The sequence below is a fragment of the Balaenoptera acutorostrata genome, chromosome 5 (genome assembly GCF_949987535.1).
Source record: "Balaenoptera acutorostrata chromosome 5, mBalAcu1.1, whole genome shotgun sequence".
Classification (NCBI taxonomy): Eukaryota; Metazoa; Chordata; class Mammalia; order Artiodactyla; family Balaenopteridae; genus Balaenoptera; species Balaenoptera acutorostrata.
In genome coordinates, this window is record NC_080068.1 from 141,804,413 (window position 1) to 141,830,015 (window position 25,603).

At 56.7% G+C, this 25,603-nt stretch overlaps 1 protein-coding gene across 1 annotated transcript; it reads left to right on the forward strand.

Moving 5' to 3' along the window:
- The first annotated feature begins 8,475 nt into the window (after nt 1-8,475).
- Nucleotides 8,476-22,737, forward strand: LRPAP1 (LDL receptor related protein associated protein 1). The gene is made up of 8 exons (XM_007172306.3): nt 8,476-8,738; nt 13,692-13,836; nt 15,497-15,621; nt 15,893-16,013; nt 16,369-16,527; nt 17,763-17,845; nt 18,972-19,148; nt 22,292-22,737. The coding sequence occupies exons 1-8, from the start codon at nt 8,526-8,528 to the stop codon at nt 22,352-22,354; spliced, it is 1,086 nt and encodes a 361-aa protein (XP_007172368.2). The 5' UTR covers nt 8,476-8,525; the 3' UTR covers nt 22,355-22,737.
- Nucleotides 22,738-25,603: the final 2,866 nt, after the last annotated feature.

Here is a 25,603-nt window from a genome sequence, read left to right on the forward strand (position 1 = left end):
TGTGCCATATTCAACTTTACTTCTGTATGCCAGCAACAATGTTGGAAAAATAAAATTTCATGATTAGGCATTATTTATAACAGCATCAAAAATATCTAAAGTCTAGGCATAATGTAGCGGATCACTATAAGGAAGATTCTAAGACACTGTCAGACACATTAAAAAAAAAAGGTCTAAATAAATGGAGATAAGCATGTTCAAGGATTGGACGGCTCAATATAGATCCTCTCCAAATTCATTCATTCTTACCATATTGATTTATAGAACCAAAGAAATTTCTATCCAAATCCCAACCAAGTTTTTGTGGAACTTAAAATACTGATTCCAAGATTAACATGGAAACACAGATTCAATTCAACAAGTGTTTACTGCTCCTGCCACTTGGGAGACAACAGAATCAAATCAGCAAAGATCCTGCCTCATGCAGCTTGCGTTCCAACGGAACTGTCATTCAACACAGCACGTCAGCGAATTTGCCGGTGTGACCAGATAGTAGATGTTTGCTTTGGGGACACGAAGAGCAGGGCAGGTGAGGGGCACTGGGATGCTGGGGGTGGGCAGGAGGGAGGGAGGGCAGCCAGCAGATGGTGGACGAAGGTGACGTTTGCAAGACACAAGCATGGCTGAAACACCAAGTGATAAGAGGTGGGGTCTTGCTGTACCAGACATCAGGGCACATGATGGCCCTTCATCATCAAGATGGTGTGGGGTTGGCACAGGGAAGACTAAGAAACAAGTGGGACAGAATAAAGACCCCCAAAACAGACCCTTGTCTATGCGGACATTTGATTTAAGACAAAGCTGGTAGGGGTTGGGGGGCGGTGTGCTCCTACCTAAAGCCATCCTCAAAATTCAATCCCAGGTGGAGTAAAGACTCCAACGTGAAAGGCAAAGCTACAAAGCCTTTGGAAGATAATACGGAATGTGTTCATGACCTTGAAGTTGGAAAAGTTCCCTTAAGAAAGACACAAAAAGCGGTAACAATCAAAGGAAAATGTTGATAATTTCAGGTATATTAAGCTGCCTGTACATCAAAAGACGCCTGTAAAAGAATAAAACCGAGCCGCAGGATGGGAGAAGACATTTGCAACACACAAAATGACGAAGCACGAGTGTCTAGATTATATAAAGAGCTTCGGGGACTTCACAAAGGAGGAACTGATACAGACGGAGAAGTGCCTTAACAGTCAGGAAGATGCTGTTAGAGAACCCAGGCAGGGAGCCTGTCACAGCTACGCACTGCCCGTGGGCACACAGGTGCCTGTGGCCACGGAGGGAACAGGGTGGGCTTGGCTGTCCAAGCTGCGGACACGCAAGCCAGGGGACCCAGCAATTCCGCTCCTGGGCAAATACTCCACGGAATGCAAGCTTGCGCACCTGCTCTCAGCAGCCTTGTTGACAGTCGCCAGAGACCGGGAACCAGCCAGGGGGCCGTCGTCACTGGACTGGATGAAGGGGGTGTGGCGTACTCCTGAGACGCCTGCCTGCAGCCCTGAGCATGCAGGAACCAGAGCTCCTCCGGGCAGGGACGCGTCTCGCCAACAGGGTATGGCGTGACCTTGGTGGAGGGGAAAAGGTGCGAGGAATACACGCGATGTGAGTCCACGCGGACAAAGTGCAAACCAAACCCTATTGTTTAGGGACGTGATCAATGTTGTAAAGAAATGCAGGGGACTGATGACAGTAAACATAGGAGAGCGATTACCTTACCGCTAAGGAGGAGGAAGTCTGGGGAGGGAGGGGTCCCCGGGCTCACTCGTGCCGGGTGGCCTAACCTGGCCGGAGCCAGCATCGCACCTGCCTGGGCAGGAGGGGCTCCAGGGCATGTCACCATGGCGGTTTAGAAATCACTTTCGTGGGACTTCCCTGGAGCTTCCGCGCTTCCCCTGCAGGGGGCATGGGTTCCATCCCTGGTGGGGAGCTAAGGTCCCACATGTCGCACAGTGCCTCCTGGGCGGCAGGAATCAAGTCTTGAGTGGAAAACGCACTCTCCTAACGCCTGGTCTAGGATCCATGCTCAGGGAGGCCGGGTCACTCAGCGGTGGGACAGCTCATTGTCAGCACCTCCTGGTGACCGCTCAGCAGAGTACTGCACGCACCTGCCCTAGAAGGGGCACGCCCGCACACCTCCCAAAGGCAGAGACTCTAGTTGTTTGTTTGCCACTGTGTCCCCAGCCCCCAAAACAGCCCCTGACCCACGGTGAGGGCTCGGCAGTACTTGCTTAGTGGACGAATGAAACTCTGACTTTATGACAAATACCATAGCAGTTGACCTTAGGGGTCGGAGGGCAGGATGAGAGGAAGGAGAATCATTGTGTCCCGGGCTAGATCAGCCGACATGAGTTCGAATCCTGGCTCTGCCACTTTCTAGCTGTCTGACCTTGGACAAGTGACCTCACCACGCCAAACCGTAATTTTCTCCTCTGTAAATGGGGGTGTTTACGGGACACTTCCTAGCAGAAAGCCAGGCACCCACACAACCCTCGCTAGGCATAGAGGCCCTCACTCCCTCTCTTGAGGGCAGGCGGCCCAGCTGTGCTGTCCCCATCAGGTGGCTGCTGCAGTCCCAGAAGCGTGTGGCCTTCTCGAGTCACGCACCTGTCACTCTTGTCATCAGAAAAGGTATCCTTCCCCCCCCCCCAAGTGCAACCACCCATTGAGATGGGGCCCTGGGAACTGGGCCACTTAGGGAAGCGCTCAGGTGGCCGGGGGGAGGCGGCGGGGGGCAGTGCCAAGGGCACTAAGCACAAGTCTCGAGGCAGAGTCCTGGCCACGGCGAGGGGCTGGGCCCAGAGCCAATTTAACTGCACCTCAGCGGGCGTTGCAAAGTTGGATTCACACAAAAAGTACCTGAGTGCACGTCTCTTTGGGGGAGGCTGGAGCGCGGAGGAGGATGAACTCTTACAGAAACGTCAACTTTTTAAAATGCTTTTCCTTGCCAAGTTTCAGCCTGGTGGGAGTTTCATGTCGGAACCACTAAGTAGGAGTTGATAACGGACAAGTTAATCATCCTCATGCAGGGGTGCAGTGCTGAGCGATGATCCAGGCACCCAGGTGAGGTGCTTCCCGGGGCTGCCAGCGCAGGAGACCCCAGGGAGAGCAAAGGGCACGGGAGCAGGGGGTGGGAGAAAGCAGGGGAGGGGTCCCCATGTCCTCACCACAGTACACACCTGGGTGGGAGAGGTTTCAGGCCAGCCCCCATCCCCTTGGGACCAGGATGCCAGAGTCTGCAGAAACACTGGGGGTGGGGGGACTTCCCTGGTGGCGCAGTGGTTAAGAATCCTCCTGCCAATGCAGGGGACACGGGTTCGAGCCCTGGTCCGGGAAGATCCTACATGCCGCGGAGCCACTAAGCTCACGAGCCACAGCTACTGAAGCCCGCATGCCCTAGAGCTGGGGGGCCGCAACTACTGAGCCCGTGCACTGCAAGTACTGAAGCCCGCGTGCTAGAGTCTGTGCTCCGCAACAAGAGAAGCTGCCACAATGAGAAGCCCACGCACCGCAAGGAAGAGTAGCCCCTCCTCTCGTCGCAACTAGAGAAAAGCCCGCAGGCAGCAACAAAGACCCAACACAGCCCAAAAATAAAAATAAATTAAAAATTAAGAAATTGAAAAAAAGAAACACTGGGGGGCAGAGGGGAGTGGGGAGCTGTCTGGAGCCTGGAAAAAGTTTTGGGCTGCCTTCTCTCCCCCAACCCCCAGCCCCAGCCCCCTTCATCAGCCAGCACATCCTGATGGCTGATGTCTCCCCCAGGACTGTTCTGGATCTGAAGTGGGTACGAGACCTTCACCATCTATTCCTTTGCCCATCATCACCAAGGGCTTTGTGACACCTTGTTTTGAAGAAAAGGCAGCATATTCTAGGACCAGTCTGGGAACAAGGGAAGAATTCATCATGCCTCCCTCCATCCTTCCATCCTTCCATCCATCCACACATCCATCCATCCATCCACCCATCCCTCCATCCATCCATCCACCCATCCCTCCATCCATCCATCCCTCCATCCATCCATCCATCCATCCATCCATTCATCATCCATCCTTCCATCCCTCCATCCACTTACACATCTACCCATCCATCTATTCATACATCCATCATCTATCCATCTATCCATCCATTCCACACACCTTCTTTGAGCACCAACTCTGAGCCCAGCCCTGTGCTGGAGACAAGGATGCAGGAAACACAGTCACTGCTCTCAGAGAACATATGGTCCAGGAGGGAAGAAGACATGGACAGAAGCACAAGACAAAGACACAAAAGAAAGCCTGGCTCGTGGCCCACATCCCGTGGGGACAACTGGAGTTATTGGTGTGATGAAGAGAAGATTTGAAGGAATTGGCAATTGTTGCCAACACTGTTGGGTACCCACCATAATAGCTGGCAGGGGAGAAGGAGGACAAGAGACGGTGATGAACAGTAAAAATGTTACCAGGTCAGCAGATTATAAATCCCAGCGGCTGAAGGATTCTTGGGGCAGGGCACTGGAGGGTCTACTGGAAACACAGGTGGTGTGATTGCTGCGTGGGTGCTTGGAACCGTGTTCAGGAGGCAGGTAGAGTTCACGTAATGGGTCACAAAGTGGTCTGGCCATAGGAGTAGGTGGCTGGGGTAGGTTGGAGGTCAAGTTCATCAGAGGAGAGCAGGTGGATGGATCACCCACCTGGAAATTGAAATCACTGAGGATGATGAGGGGAGAGAGTTAAAGAGGGATGCTGTCTTTGAAGGACAGGGGGGCACCCATTTTCAGTTAGAGCGAGGTCAAGGTTCAGACAAAAGGTCGAGGATATGGCAGTGTCGTGGCTCAGAAGGGCACAGCTGGAGCGTTTGGGGGTCAGGGGGCCATGGGGGAAGGGTCAGAGAAGGGATGTACAGAGCCGCACAGGCAAGGCTGGCCTGGGAGACTTGAACGTGACATACAGAGGGAGAAGCAGCAGGACGAGGCAAGTCTCCAACAGCTAAGTCAGCTGGCCCTTAAACACTCTCGCTCCTGGAAGCTGACCCAGCCCGGAAGCCATGGCCCCCGAGGTGAGCGCTTTGCTTTGCTCAGGGAGGCGGCCCCCAAGCACAGCCTCCCTTTGCCTCAGCCGGCAATGGATGCAGCCAATTCCTGCGACACAGGTCGAGGGCTCCCCCAGCACTGTGTCTGTCTGTGGATGGACGCACCTGCGCCCTCACAGCAGGCAGGGAGGGGTTTCTGCTCCATGTGGAGTCCTCAGCCTCCAGCCCAGGCCAGGCAGGGTGGGTGCCCTGAATTGAGGAAGAAGAAGTCGAGTCGGCAGCTGCTGAAAACCAATGTCCAACCTTGGGAGATAAGCCGAGGGGCAGAGACGGGCCTCACCTGGAGCACCTGCTCGGTGCCAGGCCTGCTCTGAGTGCAATTCACTCACTGAAAGGAAGAGTTCCTATTTTGACATGTAGAACGCACACCGAGGAGTGTTTAAAAATGTGGGCACCCGATTGGAAGAACGGTGACAAGACACACACCCGTGCTCTGCCCTCTTCTGCCAGAGGGAAGGCATCTTGGAAGTCCTGCATTGAAGATGGGGCAGGCTGGGTCCCTGCATCACCACCTGGACTGCCTGCTGATTAGGAGCGTCTGCCTTTCAGATTTGAACACGAGGAAGAAGAAACATCTCTCCCATGGGGGCCTTTATGCATTTTGTTGTACGTATTTTGTTATAGTAGTTAGCCTAATGTAACTAATAAACAGGATAAGTGCATTAACTGTTAATAGCCAAGCAGCTGGGAACTTGTGCTTCTGACTAAGATGGAGTAACAGGGACTGAATTTACCCTTTTGCCTGAAACAACTAAACAACTGGATAAAATATATGAAACAATGGCTCTCAAGATACTGGACATGAGGCAGGAAGGACAGCACATCACCTTAATTCCAGGCACCTTAAACCCTTTTCTGGAATAACACAGGCTACGATTTAAAAGTAACTAAATATCATATTCAAATGAGAAAAAGACTGAAATAATGCCATTTGCAGCAACATGGGTGGGCCTAGAGATTATCAAACTAAGTGAAATAAGACAGAGAAAGACAAATATCATATGATATTACTTATATGTGGAATCTAAAAAAAAAATGATACAGGGACTTCCCTGGTGGCGCAGTGGTTTAGACTCCGAGCTCCCAGTGCACAGGGCCCGGGTTCAATCCCTGGTCAGGGAACTAGATCCCACATGCCACGGGGCAACTAAGAGTTTGCATGCCACAACTAAGGAGCCCGTCTGCTGCAACTAAGACCCAGTGCAACCAAATAAATACATAAATTTTTTTTTAAAAATTTAAAAAATTTTTAAATGATACAAATGAACTTATTTACAAAACAGAAATAGACTCACAGACATGGAAAATGAACTTACGGTTACCAAAGGGGAAAGAGGGGGGAGGGATAAATTGGGAGTTTGGGATTAACAGTTATACACTACTGTATATAAAATACATAAACAACAAAGACCTACTGTATAGCACAGGGAACTATAGTCAATATCTTGTAATAACCTATAATGGAAAAGAATCTGGAAAACAATATATATATATATATATATATATATATATATATATATATATATATATATGAAACTAAAACACTTTGCTGTACACCTGAAACTAACACAACGTTATAAATCAACTATACTTCAATTTAAAAAAAAGTAACTAAATATCAATTCCTGGGACTTCCCTGGTTGTCCAATGGTTAAGACCCAACACTTCCACTGTAGGGGTCACAGGTTCAATCCTGGGTCGGGAAACTAAGATCTAAGATCCCGTAAGCCGGCGCAGCACGGCCAAAAGAAAAAAAAAACAATTCCTCCCAAGGCGCCCAGGTTTTCTATACTCCCTTCCTTTGCTCTCATCGACCCTCCCCACTTGGAATGCTCTCCTGTTACCTAAAAACTGGGTTTGCCTCTTAGTGGGTGTCAAGCCAAAACACACAATCAAGTCAAGAAGTGGGAGAAGGCTTTATTACTTGCAGTAAGTAAGGAGAACATCGAGGCTACTTTCCAAAGCAGTGTCGCCCTGAACAGCAAAACTGGGGAAGCTTTAAGCTAAAGGAACATGCATATTCATGAGGGGGCTTGTGCAGGAGGAATTTAGCATAGAACTGGGGCAAGGGTCATCCTAGGTTGACAGTCCAGGTCTTAGTTGATTGAAACCGGCAAAGATCAGTATCGTCCATTCTCTGGCTCCAGTTAGTCTGGTGGCCAATTGTCCTAGGAGGTTCGGACCCTGTAAAACAGCTCAAGAATATGTATCAGACTAATCTTTACCTTTGAAACAGAACTGGGAGTCTTTATGACTGATTTAGTATCTCCGATATGGTTAAATTATTTTCCTGGCCTGGAAATAGCTGTTTGCTCTTACATTCTTTTGTTTCCTTAAAATCATTAACTACTGAGACCTGTTCTTCCGCAAAGGCAAGCATTGTGGCCAGGCTTAGATTACAACATGGCCTACACCTAAAGTGGCTTCTCTTATGTCAAGAAAGCTATGCCTGGTTCTCTTTCTTTGGGGACTCCCTTGTCCCCCATCTGCCTGCACTCCCTCCCAGGCACAGTCCAGCGTCCTTACCAGATGGACTCACCCTGTCCCTTCTCGAACCATCAAAGCACCTAGGGGGTGCCTCTACCCGACCCTATAAGCTACTTTAGGGCAGCAATCTGCTTCTCACTCTTTCCGTTTCCTGCTCTTCCCCCAGGTCACTGACCGGCTCACTGGCCCCATCAAATTGGCTGCGTTCAATTTTGCTCGATTTACTAGACAACAGCAGGTGGGAAGAAAGCAAACAGGTACACAAGTCTCTCTAACACAGAACAAGTGCATGGAAGATAAGCGGGATGCAGTTCAAAGACAAGTGTTGGGGTGACAGCGCTCCTGGGTCATGGGGAAAGCTTCGGCGGGACGGGAGCGAGAAGACCCAGGACCCCTGGGGCTCCCTGTGCCTCCGCTGTTTTCCTCTGACAAGTGAAGGAGTGGGCTGGGTGGGTCTAGAGTTCCTGACAGAGACACTGACGCTGGAGTGCCGAGCAGAGGCCACCTTCCAGAGACCATAATGACAAGGAAGGCTCAAGACCAAGGCAGATGACACAGAAACAATCTAAGGTGCAGCAGACACGCTCCCGATTTCTGAACTGTTTACTCTTTCTACGGAGTCGAAGGGAAAGGGCGCTCCGGTCAATCCGGGCTGCGGGGTCGGGGCTCTTTTCTCCACCAAGTCCGCAGCAACCCCGCAACCCCAGCTAGGGCAGCCCTAGCCGCACTCGGCGGCGCCCGGCGTCAGGAGGCCGCGGCGTGGTTGCCTAGGAAACGCCCCCGTGCCTCCGCAGGGCTCCCCGGGCCTTGTAGTCCGCCGGCCGCCTCTCTTAGACCGGCCGCGCGGGGGGAGAGACTACAACTCCCAGGAGGCAGCGCGGCGGGGCCTTGGGGTGGGGCGGGGCCTGGTGGGCGGGGCCGGGCTAGGGCCTTTTCCCTCCCGCAGCTCTCGGGGTCTCCGCGTCTGGAGGAGGAAGATGGCGTCGCGGATGGTTCGAACCGGGCTGCGCGAGCTCCGGCCGCCGCCGCTACTACTACTGCTGCTGCTGCTCCTCGGGCCGTGGCCGGCGGCGGGCCACGGCGGCAAGTACTCGCGGGAGAAGAATGAGCCCGAGCCTTCCTCGAAGCGCGAGCCCGGGGGGGAGTTCCGCATGGAGAAGCTGAACCAGCTGTGGGAGAAGGCCCAGCGGGTGAGCGGCGGCCGGGGCTTCCTCTACCTCGGGGGTCCGCGGGGCCGGGGCTTCCTCTACCTCGGGGGTCCGCGGGGCCGGGGCTTCCTCTACCTCGGGGGTCCGCGGGGCCGGGGCTTCCTCTACCTCGGGGGTCCGCGGGGCCGGGGCTTTCTCTACCTCGGGGGTCCGCGGGGCCTGGGCTTTCTCTACCTCGGGGGTCCGCGGGGCCGGAGCTTTCTCTAGTTTCGGGGGTCCGCGGGGCAGGGGCTTCCTTTAATACTGGGATCAGCGGAGCCCGGACCGGGGTCTCTTCTAATCCTGGGGTCCCCGGGGCCCGGATCTCCTCTAACTTTGGGGGTCTACGGGGCCGAAACCTTGAGCCTTTGGCAGCCTCAGACCCGCCCGCAGATGTAGGTGTGGGTACCCCTTGCCTGGCGCCTCCGGGAAGAGGGGCCCTGGCCTGGTGATGACAGGCGAAGGCTGGGGAGGCCTTGGTGCCTGGGCAGAAGGGCTGCCCCGCCAGTTTGAACTGGCAGCTTTGCAGCTGAGGCCGAGATCCCCCCCTGCAGGCAGACCCAGGTCTCTTGCCTTGCAGGTTTTTGCCTTTTCTCCTACTTTGTATTTCTCTGTATGGAGAAACAAGAAAAACAGGGGATACTGAGCATGAAGCAAGCCCAAGGACAGCAGAAACCCTAGAAGCAAGCCAGTTCTTGTGAAATCGGGTGAGGGGAGATTCTGAGGTGAGAGGAGAACACCTGAAACTTAAGACGCTAGTGAGCTAAATCCGACCGACCGTTTCCATTTCAGAGAAGAAAGCAACTAAGCCCAGAGGGCAAAGGACGCCTCCAAGGTCACTCCGCCTGGGGGTAGAATTGGGACTACAGCTTGCTGCTTGGGGTGTGACCTGGACCAGCGGCCTCCTCGATAATGTAACGGCCCCTCCTTTGTTAGGTGGGGTTTGTTTTTAGTGAAATGGGTATTTACAAACTTCCCCCAACTCTCTGGGCCTCAGCGTCTTCATTAGATCCAGTCTTCCAGTTTTAAGCATTCCCGAGTCCTTGAGAAGGAGAGGAAAACAAAGTAAGGACTAAGTTTTGGAAGAGAGGAGAAACCGGCGGGAAAGAACGGCGGGGGGAGGGGCAAAGGCTGGGGAAGGGATGTGGCAGGGAGATTGCAGGGCAGGCAGGGGCGGGTGGATGCCCCCAGGCCCAGCGCTGTTCCCAGACCAGTGGCCCTGAGGATTCTGCCGGGGGCCCAGCTGTCAGGGCCCACTGTGTGTGTGCAGCCTGCCCGGGTGAGAGAGAGCACTCTGGGCTGGAGAACCAGGGGGGCTTCCTGGAGGAAGGGGATCTTGTGTCCAGGAACCTGCCCTGAGCCCTTCTGCTTGCAGGGCTGTCCTGGTCAGCCCCGCCTTGTCCGTCCAGATGCTGCTTTGCCTCTGCCAGCCTGGGCAGCCTCTTCACACCTCCTGGCCGTCACCTGCCCTCGAGCTGCACCCGCCTGAACCCGCCACCCCCGCCCATGCTCAGTCTGCTGTTGACTTGGGCAGCCTCAGGTCACATCTGTCCGAGAGAGTCTGACTCGGTTCTCCAGGAACCCCAACCCTGCCCCAGCCTTGGACGGACAGGCCTTGGACTGGATGACCTTTCCGGGCCCCTTGGCCCTGAATTCTACAATTGCACGCACAAGTCTCTTCTGAACGAAATGTGCAGACCTTCCAGGGTGGGGTCCATGCCTGGTGGCATTTTCCGGGTCCCTCCTCACATCGGACGCCTCGCGCGGGTAGGCAGACCCACGGAATACAAGCTGGCCTGTCCCAGGCCCTCTAGGCTGAGAAGCTTCAAGGGCGGCGGCGGAGCTGGTCCCGGGAGGCGAGCTGTGCAGTCCTCAAGCCGGGCCGGGCCAGGGTGGGCACTCGCGCTGCTCAGAGCCGGTGCCCAGGGCGGTGAGGGGCGCCCGGCACACCTGTGCCAGGGTTCTCAGCCTTGGACACGTGCTCTCTGAAAACATCAAGTGTTTCTTTGTTTTCTAAACATGAAACAATTTCATAGTATGTCATGCCTAGCGTGTTCCCAGGGTGAGGGAGAGAAGTCTGATGAAGGCGCCCGCCTCGCCCTCTCTTTCCAGCCCACCTTCTACGGGGGTGGGGGGCAAGTCCTGCCTTGGTCCATAGATGCCATGGTAGGGGGGCCTTCCACCCTGAGACCAGACCAGGGAACTACTGATGTTGCTTCATCACAGCCCAGCATCTCCAGTCTTGACTTGCTGTGAAATTGTGCAGTTCCTCTTGATCCAAGCGCTTTAGAAGAGCTGTGGGCCAGACAGCAGGCACAGGGTTACTTCCAGAGCCTCGTGGGTCTTGTGACCTCTCCAGGGGTGTCGCAAGGCTCCTGAGCAGGGAGCGGCCGGAGCCGTCCTTGGAGCTCTGGGGGGTGGGTGAAGCCGTGGGAAGTCGTCCCGAGGGGTGCCCCTGTGGAGATGTCTGGATGGCGTCTCCCTCCCGGGGTTGCCGTGCGCGCGCGCACGCGAGTGAATTATGTCTCAACCCCGCTGTCCCTGTGTGCGGCCTTGTTCTCTGCACCCAGGCACCACATCCTCTGCTCCAGGGAGGACTCAGGGAGGGCCGGCCGAGCGACCAGGAGTCACCTGTACACCCGGCACTCCTGTCCCTACAGCAGCTCAGAGGCGGGCAGGGCTGTGTTCTGTCCTCGGGGCTGCTTCGCGGACTTAGGGACGCTGTGAGCGAGGGGGCTTTCAGCTCAAGGTGCAGAGCTGTGGCTGGAGGCCGAGGCTTGCGTGGACGCTGGTTCCCAGGGACTTGTTTCGGTTTTTTTGTTTTGTTTTGGTTTGGTTTTTTACCATTTTTTTGAGGTATGGTTGACCTCCAAAAAGCTGTACGTATTTAATGAGTTTGGAGGTAAGTGTACATCCCTGAAACCAGCACCCCCATCTGTGCCGTAAACGCACCCACACCCGTCACCTCCCAGAGTATCCTCCCGCCCTCTAGTTTGTGTGTGTGTGTGTGTGTGAGATAAGAACTTAAGGTGAGATCTACCCTCTTGGCGAACTTTTGAATAATAAGTACGCGATGTAAATAGCGGAGAATGTTGCGCTGTGCATGAGCCTCGGGACTGACGCTGCATAACTGACTTTGTGCCCTTTGACCCGCACCTTCCATCCCCTCTTGGCTGTTGTGAATAGTGCTGCAGTGAGCATGGGACCACAGATCTTTCTTCAAGGTCCTGATTTCAGTTTCTTCAGAGAAATACCCAGATGTGGGATTGCTGGATCACAGTGTATTGATCGTTCTCATCGTCATTTTTGAGGCACCTCCGTACTGTTCTCCACAGTGACCAGCTTGCCTTCCTTCCAGCAGTGCACGAGGGTTCTCTTTTCTTCTCATCCTCACCAGCAGTTGTTGTTTTCTGTCTGTTTCCCATAGTAACCATCCTCATGGGTGTGAGGCGGTACCTCACTGGGGTTGGACTTGCATTTCCCCGATGGTTCGTGACGTGGAGCGTCTTTCCATGTACCTGTTGGCCATTTGTATGTTGTGTTTGGAGCAATATTTATTCAAGGTCTTCACCTATTTTTTAAAAAATCAGGTCATTCTATTCAACGTAGTAGTGCAAGTTCTAGTCAGAACAGCTAGGGAAGAAAAAAGAAATGACAGTCATCCAAATCAGAAAGGAAGAGGTAAAAGTATCTGTTTGCAGATGATGTGATCTTATATGCAGAAAACCCTAAAGACTTCACGAAATAACTTAGATCTAGTTAACAAAGTCACCGCGGTTACAGGATACGGAATCAACATACAAGCCTCGCTTGCATTTCTGTACACCAGCATCAAACTCTCTGAAAAGGAAATTAACGAAACAATCCCATTTATGGTAGCAGCAGAAAGGATAAAGTACCCAGAGTACCCAGTGACCTTTCGCTGTGTGTCCTGGGCCAGTTCTTAACCTCCCTGGGCCTCAGTTTACCCGAGCAGCCTGCAGGGTGATTGTGAAAGTTGCAGAGGCAGAGGAGAAGGTGCTGGGCTCGTGAGGCCCCGGGCTGAGAGCAGCTCCGTGGAGGGCGCTGTGCTCACCCTGAGCCTTGGGCTGGGGGCGTCCAGGATGCGGGCCCGGCCCGCCGCTGAGAGCGGCTTCCTCCTGCCCAGCTGCTTGTCTCATGGGTGTAGGTGGTTTACTCCGCTTTAATATTTGACAGAGCCTGCTTTGCGTTTGGTGTCTATTAACCGGTTCTTTTCACGGGAGCCATTAACATTTAACTTCAAGTTAAGGAGGTTAGGAGGGTCCGGAGAGTGGCCTTCTTTGCCTGGGCTCCGTGCCTGCCGTCGGGGGCACCACTGTCGCCCGCGGGCCTCCACGTTCCAGAGGGAGGCTGGCACCCGATCACGGCTCACCCTTGTGGGACGCAGAGCCTCGGACGCTGCTGGGCACCAGTCTGCAGCTCGGGGCTCCGGCCCGGACGTTGGCGCCTGGCGAGGTGGACAGCCAGGAAAGTGCGCAGGGGTCAGGTCCCGGCGCCCTCGCCCGCTGTCCTGTCGTCTGCGGGGAGCGCCTGCCTGGGGTGGCACGGCCATCCGGGGAGCCGGTGCGCCCAAGGGCTGCCCAGGGGGAGCCCCGCACTCGCATCCTCCCCAGGGCCCCGGCTGGGAAGGTGAGGCGTCCTGCGACAGGAGCCCCTGGGCCACCAGCACCTGCACACTCAGGCCGCTGGTGGCGGGCGGCTCCCTGGGGACTTGGGATCTGACGAGGCTGGAGAGCGGCCTCGGGGTGTAAGGGCCGGTGGTCTTCACGCTGCGGGCAGAGGTCCCTTTGAGGTTCTCGTGCGGGAACACATGCAGGATTTTGGCCACCTGGGACCCTGGCTCCGCCTCCCCGTCTCTGGCGTCTGCCCTCCGAGGTCGCTGTCACTGGTCATCGTTCAACTGGGGATCACGTGTCCTCTTTTCTCCTCCTGCAGCTTGATCTTCCTCCTTTGAAGTTGTCCGAGCTCCATGCTGATCTGAAGATACAAGAACGGGACGAGTTCAAGTGGAAGAAATTGAAGGCTGAAGGCCTGGATGAAGACGGAGAGAAAGAGGCAAAGCTTGCCCGCAGTCTCAATGGTATGTCTCTTCTCAGTCCAAGGGCAGCGGTCACCCAGGCTCGGGTCCCAGCTTCTTACTCTGACTTGGTTTGTGGGTAAGACGAGAGTCGGGGCTGTCCTCGTGAGCCTGGCCCTGGCAAGGTGACCCTCAGCCGCGGGCAGGCACAGCTGCCAGGCTGTCCCGTGCGGGCTCTTGGCACGTGGGAGGGAGGGCCAGGGCGAGGATGTCTGGCCACGTTAGGGCACAAGCAACCAGGGCTGCTTGGTCCAGGGAGGCGCCTGGGATGGCCAGATGCCCATGGTCACCTGGACGAGGAAGCGGGGCTGTTCCCAGGGTCTGGCCGTGTGAAGAGCACGGCCCTCGCCGGTCCGAGCCTTGTGGCCCCTGTGGCCCACCCTGCATCTAGGGCTCCTGGTGCGTCCAGGTGGCCCGGGGCTGGGAGATGGAGGAGGGTGGGGGGCAGGGAGAGGCGGCTGGTGGTCAGCTCCCTCCCCACGATGCCCGTGCCGCAGGCTGGACACCAGGAACACTCACTCATCACGGCTCACTCTCAAGGCTCCCAGTGGGCTGAGCTTCTGGGCAGGGTGAGTTCTGAGGCACAGGCAGTGTAGACAGGGAAGTGAAGCCCCAGGAGGCGAGGTCAGGCTGAGCGGGGCGCTCCCTGGGCTGGCTCAGCTGAGGGTGGGCCCCGGGGCGAGGAGCTGGGTGTGGAGGCCGCGCGGGTGGGCCGCAGGGCCCCCGTGGGGACCACTCGTGTCCAGCGCTTGTCAGAGGGGGTGCTGGGGGTCAGGGGTCAGGTGGGCCACTGCGCGGATGAGGACCTCAGGGATGGAGCACAGGGGAAAGGGAAGCCCGGATCCAGAGGGGCCCGCGTGTGGCCTGGAGGGGGCAGTGGGGACTGTCTGCAGATGGGAGGAAGGACGCCCATTCCTTCAGAGCAGGGCGGGCGGGGTGGGAGGAGATGCTGGGAGGGGCGTCCTCCAGGGCAGACCCAGCAGCCCGGCCCCACTGAGGAGGGCTGCTTCCGGGTCCACGAGGCACCCGCCGCGTCGTGTTGGTGACGATGGTGCTGAGACGCAGGCCCCCGTCCGGCACAGAGGCTCTGGGCGGCGCTGTGTCCTGGCGCTACTAACAGACGACACCTGGTCGCTGCCCCACAGTGACCAGCCAGCAGCAGGCTGGAGCCGGTGTCCCCTCCCGGCTACCGCTGTTAACTCTTCACCGGAAGCTGCCAACGCTGAGGTTTCTCCTTGTAGAAAATCTTTTCTGCAAATAAAAATATGATTTGGGCCGTGGAAGAGCTTCCCCTGGTCACCGCCCCGTCCATTCAGTGAACTGTCGTCCTCTCCCGCCCTCGCTGGAGTTCGCCCACGACAGGAACGGGCTGCGGGTTTCGTTTTACAAGCCTGTGAAGCTGGTCCTACAGGCAGTGCCGGGGATGCTGAGCCCATCCTGCCGCGCGCGCTCTCCACCGCGGGTCGGGGGACGGAGGGGTCGGCCGGAAGCGCGCGCGGGAGCCCCGAGGCCGCCAGTGTGGGCTGGGGGGGGTTGGCGGAGCGGGATCCCCGGGTTTGTTCACGCTCCTTCCGCTGGGTCCTGAGTGGGCAGGAGAGCTGGGCGGGCGGAGGAAGGGGCGGCCCCAAGACCACGGCCTCGACCCCCTCCCGCGCTCTCCTAGTCATCCTGGCCAAGTACGGTCTGGACGGGAGAAAGGACGCCCGGGCCGTGAGCAGCAACTTGATCAGCCACGGCCCCGCCGACCACAGCCTGGAGGACCCCCGGCTGGAGAAGCTGTGGCACAAGGTACCCTCGGCGCTGCCATCCGCCTTGGAGGCGTCGGGCCTTGGCTTTTGGTTTCCTGCCCCCGCATCCCCTAGCGAAGGGGGGTAAAGGCCGAGACCTGGGCCTGAGCACTCCACCCAGGAGCAGGGGTCCTGCCTGGCCTGTGGGAGTGATCCACAGGGGCACCCGCGTAACTAACCCCAGGTGGGCATGGCTGGCAGGGTGCACCCCGAGGTGTGGACAGGCGAGCATGGCCCACGGGGGTGTTCACTGGAGGTGGCTTTCCTTCCAGGCGAAGACCTCTGGGAAGTTTTCCAGTGAAGAACTGGACAAGCTGTGGCGGGAGCTCCAGCATCACAAGGAGAAGGTCCAGGAGTACAACGTCCTGCTGGAGACCCTGAGCAGGACCGAAGGTGCTCCCCGCAGGCGGCCCTGGCTCCAGAGTGTTCCAGAACAGAGCTGCTGGGGGGCTGGGGGCAGTGCCATGCTGTCAGGCCTCCCAGCTTTCCGAGCAGGAATCTCAGCGATTAGGAGCCCGTCGGGGTGCCTACGCGCGTCTGTGGGCGTGGGTTCAGATGAACCCGTTCTGCGGTGCCACGGGTTCTCTCCTGTCACCGCCGGCGTGACTTCAGGGGGACTTGTGGGGGGCTCGGGACCCGCCCCAAGAGAGGCAGCGGGGCTGGGGCTGCGGCGCTCCACGACATCTAGAGGGAGCTCCGCGGGCGGCCCAGGGCCGGCCCTCACGGCCTCCTGCCTCTGGCTCCGCAGAAATCCACAAAAACGTCATCAGCCCCGTGGACGTGAGCCGCGCCAAGGAGGACACGCTGCAGGTGGGCCACGCCGAGCTGAAGGACAAGCTGCGGGACATCAGCCAGGGCTTCGACCGCCTGCGGAGGGTCAGCCTCCAGGGCTACGGCGACCAGGCCGGTGAGCCCGCGCCCCGCTGCCCGGCACCCGGGTGACGGCCGCGGAGCCCCTCCAGCCCCTCCGCCCCCAGGGCCACACCTGGGCTGCTCTCTCTCTTCTGGAAGGTGCACGCACCTTTATTTCTAGCCCCACGGCGTCCTTTGACCCTCACGGCAGCCCGCGGCCCCGCGCGCTGGGATGGCTGCTCTGCTCCCGTGCAGACGGCTCGCTGCTCGGGGGCCGAGGCCGGAGCTCCTCGCTGGGTGCTGCCCCCCGGAGGATGGCCCGGGCCTGTGCGCGCGTCTCCCGCGGGAGCCCGCGGCTCAAGCCTGGTGCGGGCTTGCAGGAAGTCGGCCAGGCACTCTTGTACCGTCTTCTGTCACCCGTCCGTTGCTTCTCCGGCCTGTTCCCTGAGCACTGGCCACGTGGCGGGTGCTGCTCTCGACACGGGGGTGCAGCAGGGACGCGAGGTGGGCTCCCTGCCCCTCCCCATGGCCCGGGTGCCCCGGGGCACGACTCTGCCCTGCTGGGCTCGCTCGCCCGCCGTGGTGAGGGGACCAGACTGCCGTGTGGACCCGCTGTGCTGATCTGCTGAAATGCCAGGGAGCAGGGACCCCAAGGGCCTGGCCGTGCGGAGGAGCCGGGCAGCTGATGCTGTGCCTCGGCCCCTCCCCTCCCGGGGCTGCATCCAGCCGGTCCCTGCTGCTGGCCTGTCGAGTCCCTCCAGCAGCGCCCCAGGGCCCCGGGCAGCGGGAAGGGTCTGCCGCTGGGGAGGTGGGACAGCTGGTGAGATGACCGCTGGGCGGGCCGCCGTGGGAGGGAGGCGGGTGACAAGCCCACACCCTCGCCCCGTGCTCGCAGGAGGGGTGGCTGAAGTCACGGGGTCCCTTCCATTTGGTTTACTTCGCTTCAGAGCTACAGGGGCAGGCAGTGCCTGAGCCTCAGCCTGGAGCTGCGGGTAGGGGGACCCGCAGTCTGAACCGCCCCCTGCCCCAGAGCACTCCACCTGCTGGCTCGCGCAAGTGCTCCTGCGCCCCGGGCAGCAGCGGCTCGACCAGGGGCTGGGAGGGCATCGCCGAGGCCCCCTCAGCGGGTCCCGGGAACCGCAGACCGAACGTGCGTGGAAGGAGTGCTTGGTCTGCTTCCAGAGGATGCTTGCGCACAAGCACCGTGCACTGTGCAGGCGGCCTGTGTGGCCCCGGGCATCCCGGGCTGCCGCCGTGCAGGTCTCCAAGCCTGCCTTTGCTCCTTCGCAGGGTTCGAGGAGCCTCGGGTGCTGGACCTGTGGGACATGGCCCAGTCGGCCAACTTCACCAAGAAGGAGCTGGAGGCCTTTCGGGTAGGGACGGCCTCTCAGCCATGGGGTCTGGCGGCATCTCTCCCAGTGGACTTTCTGATAACGTGGGGAAGGTCCTCTTCTTTAGTCCCAGCAGATCAGCGTTTTCACGGGAACATTCTCTCTCCTTGCCCTCTGTGTCCCTCCCCCGCCCTGGTTGGCAACCCGTGTGGGACAAAGCTGGCCTCCGGTGAACAGTGTGGCTTCAGGGCATCTGCTCAGTTTTGGGTGCACTGGGCGTGAGGCCGGGGCTTGTGGGACGAGCGAATTGAGAGGGATTTGGAGGAGGAGCCAGTAGGACCCTGCGGGGCCGCGGTGCTCGGCCCGGAGGGAGGAAGGGTCTTTGGGTCACCTGGGCATTGCCTCCAGGTGGGTTCTGCTGTGGCAAAGCTGCCACAGGTCAGGGGGTCAGGGATCAAGGAAGGACGCAGGCCTGTGGGTGTGAAGCCTCCGTCTCCTTGGACAGGAGTGCAGGGAGAGGGGAGCCTGCCCGGGGCCTGGGGAGTTAAGATCGCTGACGTGTTCAGGAGGCGTTTTGACGTGGGCCTGGAGGCACCCCTGGGGGGCGCTGGAGGAGTGTAGGGGTCGGGCCTGGAGGCCCACCTGCGCTGGGGTGGGGGGCGCCTGGAGGCCTGGGGAACGGAGAGGACGGGGGACAGTGCAGGGGTGCCCCGGGCTCAAGCGCCCCGTGTCAGGCTGGATATGGGGTCAGGGCCAGAGGGACCCAGACGCCTGGCAGGCGCCGTTCACCTAGAGGGTGAGGGGTCGGTGGGAGTGGGGAGGGGGCGCATAGGGTTGCGACCCTTGGCCCCTGCAGGCCGTCAGGTTCTCGTGGGTCCCTTTAGAGGGAAGAGCTGCTCACCTGATTCCCACGTGTGCTGCTTCATGATCGCGCGGCAGCCGGGAGGGCGGAGCCTGCCGTCCCGCTCGGCCCCCGGAGCTGTCCCAGGCGGGCTGCACGGGGAACGGGCGCAGGGTGTGCAGCCTTCAGGGCAGGGGAGCCCCGGCCCCAAGCGTGCAGCCACCTGCCCTGGGTGTTCTCCTGAAGCAGCCGTGAAGTTCCATCACGGACCCTAGGGTGGTAGTAAGAGCACGTTGGGGTAATTCAGTTGTTTAAACATTATTCTAGGAAGAGCTTAAGCACTTTGAAGCCAAAATTGAAAAGCACAACCACTACCAGAAGCAGCTGGAAATTTCCCATCAGAAACTGAAACACGTGGAGAGCTTTGGGGACCAGGAGCACGTCAGCCGGAACAAGGAACGGTACGCCATGTTGGAGGAGAAGACCAAGGAGCTGGGCTACAAGGTGGGTGTGCGGCCGCCAGCCAGGCCTCCGCGGGAGTGGGCGCGTGACAGTTCCGTCAGTGCCAGCACGCCAGCCTCCGGGCCCCCCAGCCTCCCCTCCCTGGGCCTCGGCTCCCCCTCTGCAGAGGGGAGGGGGTTGTCTCACTCTCGCGGAGCTCGGTGGGGGCAGCAGCGACGCAGTGGTCAGCTGCATGGGGCCGGGGGGAGTGGACAGGGACTGCCCAGGCCTTCCCACCCCACCTGCCTCTGGGTCTGTTTAGGGCCGCGCTCTGAACCAGGCGAGCAGTGAAGAGGTGTACACGCGCGAGGCGGGTGGGCGGGTGGGCAGCTGGGGCTGGAGCCGGGCTCTTCCAGCCGCACCACTGGCACCCTAGCCCCCAAAATATGTGGCCTGTCACTGGTTCTGAAGGTCCTGCGCTCCTGCGAGCTGCCCACGTGGCTTTGGAGGCTCCTGAGTGGACACGGGAGCCAGCGGTTTCCCAAGCGTTCGGCCTGGGGCGCGAGGAGACCATACTCGGCCCCGGAGCAGCGGCAGGGGTCCCGTGCAGGGCGCTCCTCACATGCGGCTCAGTGGGGCTTGCAGATACCCTAAATGGGGGCGCTGGCTCCGTTATGGGGTGACGTGTGAACCCCAGACAGTGCTCAGGTGTGCAGGACATCAAGACTGAAGCACCCCTTGCTGGGGGACACCTGACCCAGCAGCGCCGCTGCCCGCCCTCCCCTGGTCATTCGTGGTGAACCCACAAATCCAGGCACTAAGACGTGAGGGCCCGTCTGCAGCAGAGCCTCTGGTTTAGGTTAAGTGAGAAAAGGAGGGGCGGGCAGTGTGGACCCTCCGCAGAGCCAGCAGCACGAGCATGGTACGTCGCCACGGATGCCCAGGAAATTCAAAACGGAGGAGCTGGGCCCTGGAGGGAGCCTCCTTTGTGCCTTTTGCGCAGGGATGTGTTATCTATTCAAAAATAAACGAAACTTAAAAAGTGAAAGAAGACCAAAGTACCGAGAAGGAAGGGAGCGTGTGGATTCTTTCCTGTGTTTGGCAGAGCCGAGCAGGGGGAAGCCAGGCACCCCTCGTGGGGCGTCCACCTGCAGGTGACACCGTGACGGACTCCGCAGCGGGGATGAAGAGGGAGCCGGTGCTCCTGGCTTCCCCGACCGTGGAGAAGGGATTCTGACGCGCCGTGAGCACTGGGGCTGCCAGAGGAGACCTCCCCAGGTCCCCGCCCGGCCCGGGCTCCTGCACGGCAGGCTGGCAGCACCAGCCTGCGGGGCTCTGTGTGAACTAGGAACAGAGAGCAGAGGCCAGGCCCTTGGACTGCCGCGGCGGTGGCGCCCGCCATCGTGTGACGAGGACAAGCTGGCAGGAGCCGAGGACGAGTCAGGGTCTTCATTTGCTGCTTTTTTTTTTTTTTTTTTTTTTTTTTTTTTTTTTTTTAAATTTTTATTTATTTATTTATTTTTAATTTATGGCTATGTTGGGTCTTCGTTTCTGTGCGAGGGCTTTCACTAGTTGTGGCAAGTGGGGGCCACTCTTCATCGCTGTGCGCGGGCCTCTCACTATCGCGGCCTCTCTTGTTGCAGAGCACAGGCTCCAGACACGCAGGCTCAGTAATTGTGGCTCACGGGCCCAGCCGCTCCGCGGCATGTGGGATCCTCCCAGGCCAGGGCTCGAACCCGTGTTCCCTGCATTAGCAGGGAGATTCTCAACCACTGCGCCACCAGGGAAGCCCCATTTGCTGCTTTTGAAATGATGTGGTACTGTAGGCAGCCCGCCACGACAGACAGGCCCCCCGCAGCCCACGGGGTCACACCCGGAGCAGGAAGCCCTGGTGACCGGAGGGGACCGCGGTGCTGGGCCCTGTAGGACGTCTCCTACATGAGCCCCGTACATGTGCTGCTGGCAGGAGCCTCGCCTCAGACCTAGAGGCATGCAGACTGAAAGTGAGCAGGTGGAAAAAGGTATTGCACGCAAATGGAAATCAAAGCCAGGACAGCAGTACTCACCAGACAAAATAGACTTGAAAGCAAAGACTGTAACAGGAGACAAAGGTAGACATTACATAATGGGATCAATCCAAGAAGAAGACGTAACAATTGTTTAAATGCACCCAACATAGGAGCAACTAAACACATAAAGCAAATATGAACAGACATAAAGGGAGAAATTGACGGTGACAGTAATAGTGGGGGACTTTACCACCCCCCTTACATCAATGGACAGATCATCCAGATAGAAGATGAGTAAGGAAACACAGGCCTTAAGCGACGGATTAGACCAGATGAACGCTATAGATTGAGCATTCCATCCAAAAGCAGAATACACATTCTTCTCAAGTGCACACAGAACATTCTCCAGGACAGATCACATGCTGGGCCACAGAACAAGTCTCAGTAAATTTAAGAAAATCATATCAAGCATCTTTTCCAAACAACAGCTTGAGACTAGAAATAAACTACAAGAAAAAAAAAAACTCCAAATAACACAAACACAGAGGCTAAACAGTATGCTACTAAACAATCAGTGGGTTGCTGAAGAAATGAAGGAAGAAATTTAAAAATACCTGAAGACAAGCAAAAAGACAACTTTCCCAAACCTGGAGGACACAGCAAAAAAAGAGGGAAGTTTATTGCAATGCAGATCTACCTCAAGAAGTAAGAATCTCGAATAAACAGCCTCACCTTACAGTTGAATTAGAAAAAGAACAGACAAAACCCAAAGTTAGTAGAAGAAAAGGAATCAGGAGGAGCAGAACAGAAATAAAGACTAAAAAAAAGAAAGAAAGATAGAAAAGATCAATGAAACTAAGAGCTGGTTCTTTGGAAAGATAAACTGATAAACGTTTATCCAGACTCATCAAGAAGCAAACGAGAAAGGGCCCAAATCAATGAAAGCAGAAATGAGGATGAGGTGGGTGGAGAGCGGAAGCAGCGCTGTTTGTCGCTCTTCTGCTTCTAGCCGTTCATAATGTCCCTTGCAGGCTGTTTGCGGTTAGTGAGCTGCCTTTATGATTTATTTATGATCCGTTCTAGATGGGTGGGTACTTGGACAGCAGGATCACCGAGCTGAGGAGTTCTCAGCGACAGGCTGCGTATCTTGGGTCACGAGCAGATCTGCTAACTGGTTCACCTGTGCTGTTCCCGCAGGTAAAGAAGCATCTGCAGGACCTGTCCAGCCGCATCTCCAGGGCTCGCCACAACGAGCTCTGAGGCCCTGGAGCCTGGCCGGCGGCTCCTGAAGATGGGCCTGGGTGCTCAGGGGTGGCTTGTCACCAGCAGAACCTCAGGGAAGGCGCGATGGGGACTGGCCACGAGGGGCCTGAGCGGGAAGGATAGTATAGTGCCGCGGGCCGGGAGGAGGAGCTCCATGATCCCGCCCCACCCACCCCCGGCTGACCGCCCCGTGCCCTTAACACAGCCAGCCGTCACCTCGGTTGAGAACGCAATTCCCAGCTGCCCGTGGAGTGGTGGTCCCCTATGCTACAAGGTCACAGTTTGCATCAAAATCTTAAAAATCTGCCACTGGACATACTATGTACAGAAGTCTTTACAAATATATTGCAGTATTTAATTAAACCTTGAGGTCACTGAGGCGTCTCTGGGTCCCATCTCACTGTGTCTGCTGGGCCAGGGGACTTCAGCCTCAGGTGAGGTGAGCGGCTCCAGGCCACTGTGCCAGCTCCAAGGCCCCTCTTCTGCCCCCAGCCCCACCCCCCGATCTCTGTGGCGTGAGATGGAGATGGGGCTGGTGGGCTTGGCTGGGCCCTCCCTGGTCTGGTGCTGAAGTTATGGGGTAGAGACGGCAGGGCAGAGGGGATGGTGTCCTGGCCTCTGACCTGAGCTCCTGCGCCTGCAGGTCAGGGTTGGGAAGAGCCCGACAGCCCATGGGGCTCCACGTCCAGCGAGAGGGCCCAGTTCAGGGTCAGGTCCACAGCACGCGTGGTTCCAAGAGGATCCACCGGGCACTGTGTTCCCATCTTGGCCACGTCTGATCTCAGCTTCAGCACTGGGGCCCACCAAGTGCAGATACCCGTTAGCCGTTCTTAAGAGAAAAGCCAAGGGTAACGCACCAGGCCTGTGTCAGGGCCCCGTGAATACGAGTGGGGAGATGGCCCCGTGACAGGCGGCTTGGGTGCAGCCTCATTCCCCTGTGGGCCACTTGGCCCGGCACCAGGCCTGTCCAGCACAGGAGGTAGCCCTACCCTGGGCCTTCATGTCATGTCTGCCACCGGCCCAACTGGCTGTTGTGTCTCTCACAGCCCTGGCCAGGCTTCAGGCCGGGCTGGGGCGACTGCACTGAGACACCTGTCGGGCCCAAGGGAGGACTCAGTGTGGGGCTTCCAGGCTGCTCCTGGGAGCTCAGCTCTCAGCCACGCACTCGGGCACTGGGTCCCGCATGTGCACGCACGGCCCAGCCCTCACGGGCTCACGCTTTGGGGTGGTGCAAAGTTGACCCAGGACGTGGAGGCGAACGGGGGGCGACCCTCGACTCGGTTTACCCTCGGAGGAGCCGACAGCCTAGAGGCAACTCCTGGCTTCAGACGTGTGCAAGGGAAACGGAGGGGCCTTTACTGTGGTTTGTCGTCGCTCTGGCCCTGGAGGAGATGGATGAGGCGGAAGCCCCCCGATTCAGGGGCAGTGGCTGCATTGTTTGATCGTAGCTTCTAAACGATCACTTCGAAGTAAAGGGGTGTTCGTGTGAGGGCACAGACATATGCCTGAGGCTCAGTGAGCTCTCACACAAGTGCTGGGGCCCCACCCCTGCTCAAGAAGTGCAGGGCCCCGGCCTCCCCAGGACTCCCTTCCCCAGCACTCCTCTTTCCTAGAGCTAACCACTTGCGCATGTTCCCAAATCTGTATATTGGTACCTAATCCCCAAGGTGATGGTACCAGATGGGGCCTTTGGGAGGTGATTAGGTCATAAGATTGGGGTCCTTGTGAACAGGATCAGTGCCCTTATAAGAGAGACCCCAGGACTCCCTCGCCCCCTTCCACTGTGAGGACACAGCAAGAACCAGGAAGCTGGCCCTACCAGACACCAAGCCTCCACAGCATGATCCTGGACTCCTGACCTCCAGAACTGAAAGTAAACGTATGCTGTTTAAGCCCCCAGTCTATGGTTTTCTGTTACAGTGGTCCAGGTGGACTAAGAAACCACTCTCTTTTAGTAAGGTTGGATTTCCCTGTTCAAACTTCATAAACATGCAGTTATAGTGGGGGGATGTGTCTGTGTCTGTCAGTGTGTCTGTTCTGTGTGTGTGTGTGTGTGTGTGTGTGTGTGTGTTGTCTGGCTTCCAGTAGATGTGCTGGTGAGATTCAACAATGTCTAGCAGAAATTTGTTCCTTTTCGTTGCTACGTAGTATTCCATTATGGGGTTGTATCACACTTTGTTTTTACTCCATTCTGCTGTTGATGGACACTTGAGTTGTTTTCAGTTTTGTATGTAACATCAGTTAGAAATGGCTGTGGTGAACATTCGTTGGGCGGTGGAGCTGCTGCCTCCCAAGCACCTCACTTTCCTCCCCTGGGTTTCTCTCAGGTGCTTTAACAAGGTCCCTGTTGATGGGCCGTTATTTCTAATGCGTATTTTCAAGATACGGTGTCCTCAACATAATAAAGCCCACAGCTAACATCATACTTAGCAGTGAAAAGCCAAAAGCTTTTGCTCTAAAATCAGGAACAAGACAAGGATACCCACTCTCACCACTTCTATTCAACATAGTATTGGCAGTCCTAGCCACAGCAATTAGGCAAGAAAAAGAAAAGGCATCCAAATTGGAAAGGAAGAAGTAAACCTCACTTCTTGCAGATGACATGAAATTATACATAGAAAAAACTAAAGAAGACTACATCCAAAAACTGTTAGAACTGATAAAGGAATTCAGTAAAGTTGCAGGGTACAAGATTAATATACAGAAATCTGTTGTGTTTCTATATACAGTGAAAGTAAACTACCAGAAAGAGAAATGAAGAAAACAGTCCCATTTATAATTGCATCAAAGAGAATAAAATACCTAGGGATAAGTTTAACCAAGGAGGTGAAAGTTCTGTACACTGAAAACTGTAAGACATTGATGAAAGAAACTGAGGAAGACACAAATAAATGGAAAGATACTCCATGCTCATGGATTGGAAGAATTAATATTGTTTAAATGCCCATACTGCCCAAAGCAATCTATAGATTCAGTGCAATCCTCTAAAAATTCCAATGACGTTTTTCACAGAAACAGAACAAACAATCCTAAACTCTTTATGGAAGCACAAAAGACCCCAAATTGCCAAGTCAATCTTGAGAAAGACAAGCTGGAGGCTTCATGCTCTGTGATTTCAAACTATATTACAAACCTATAGTAATCAAAACAATATGGTATTGGCACAAAACAGACACATAGATCAATGGAACAGAATAGACCAGAAGTAAACCCACACTTATGTGGTCAGTTAATTTACGACAGAAG

What these genes read in the sequence shown, in the direction of transcription:
- LRPAP1 (XM_007172306.3), top strand. Translation starts at nt 8,526, where the DNA reads ATGGCGTCGCGGATGGTTCGAACCGGGCTGCGCGAGCTCCGGCCGCCG. An exon ending in GCTTGCCCGCAGTCTCAATG is followed by an intron (nt 13,837 to 15,496) that starts GTATGTCTCTTC and finishes GCGCTCTCCTAG; the next exon opens with TCATCCTGGCCAAGTACGGT. An exon ending in CCAAGGAGCTGGGCTACAAG is followed by an intron (nt 19,149 to 22,291) that starts GTGGGTGTGCGG and finishes CTGTTCCCGCAG; the next exon opens with GTAAAGAAGCATCTGCAGGA.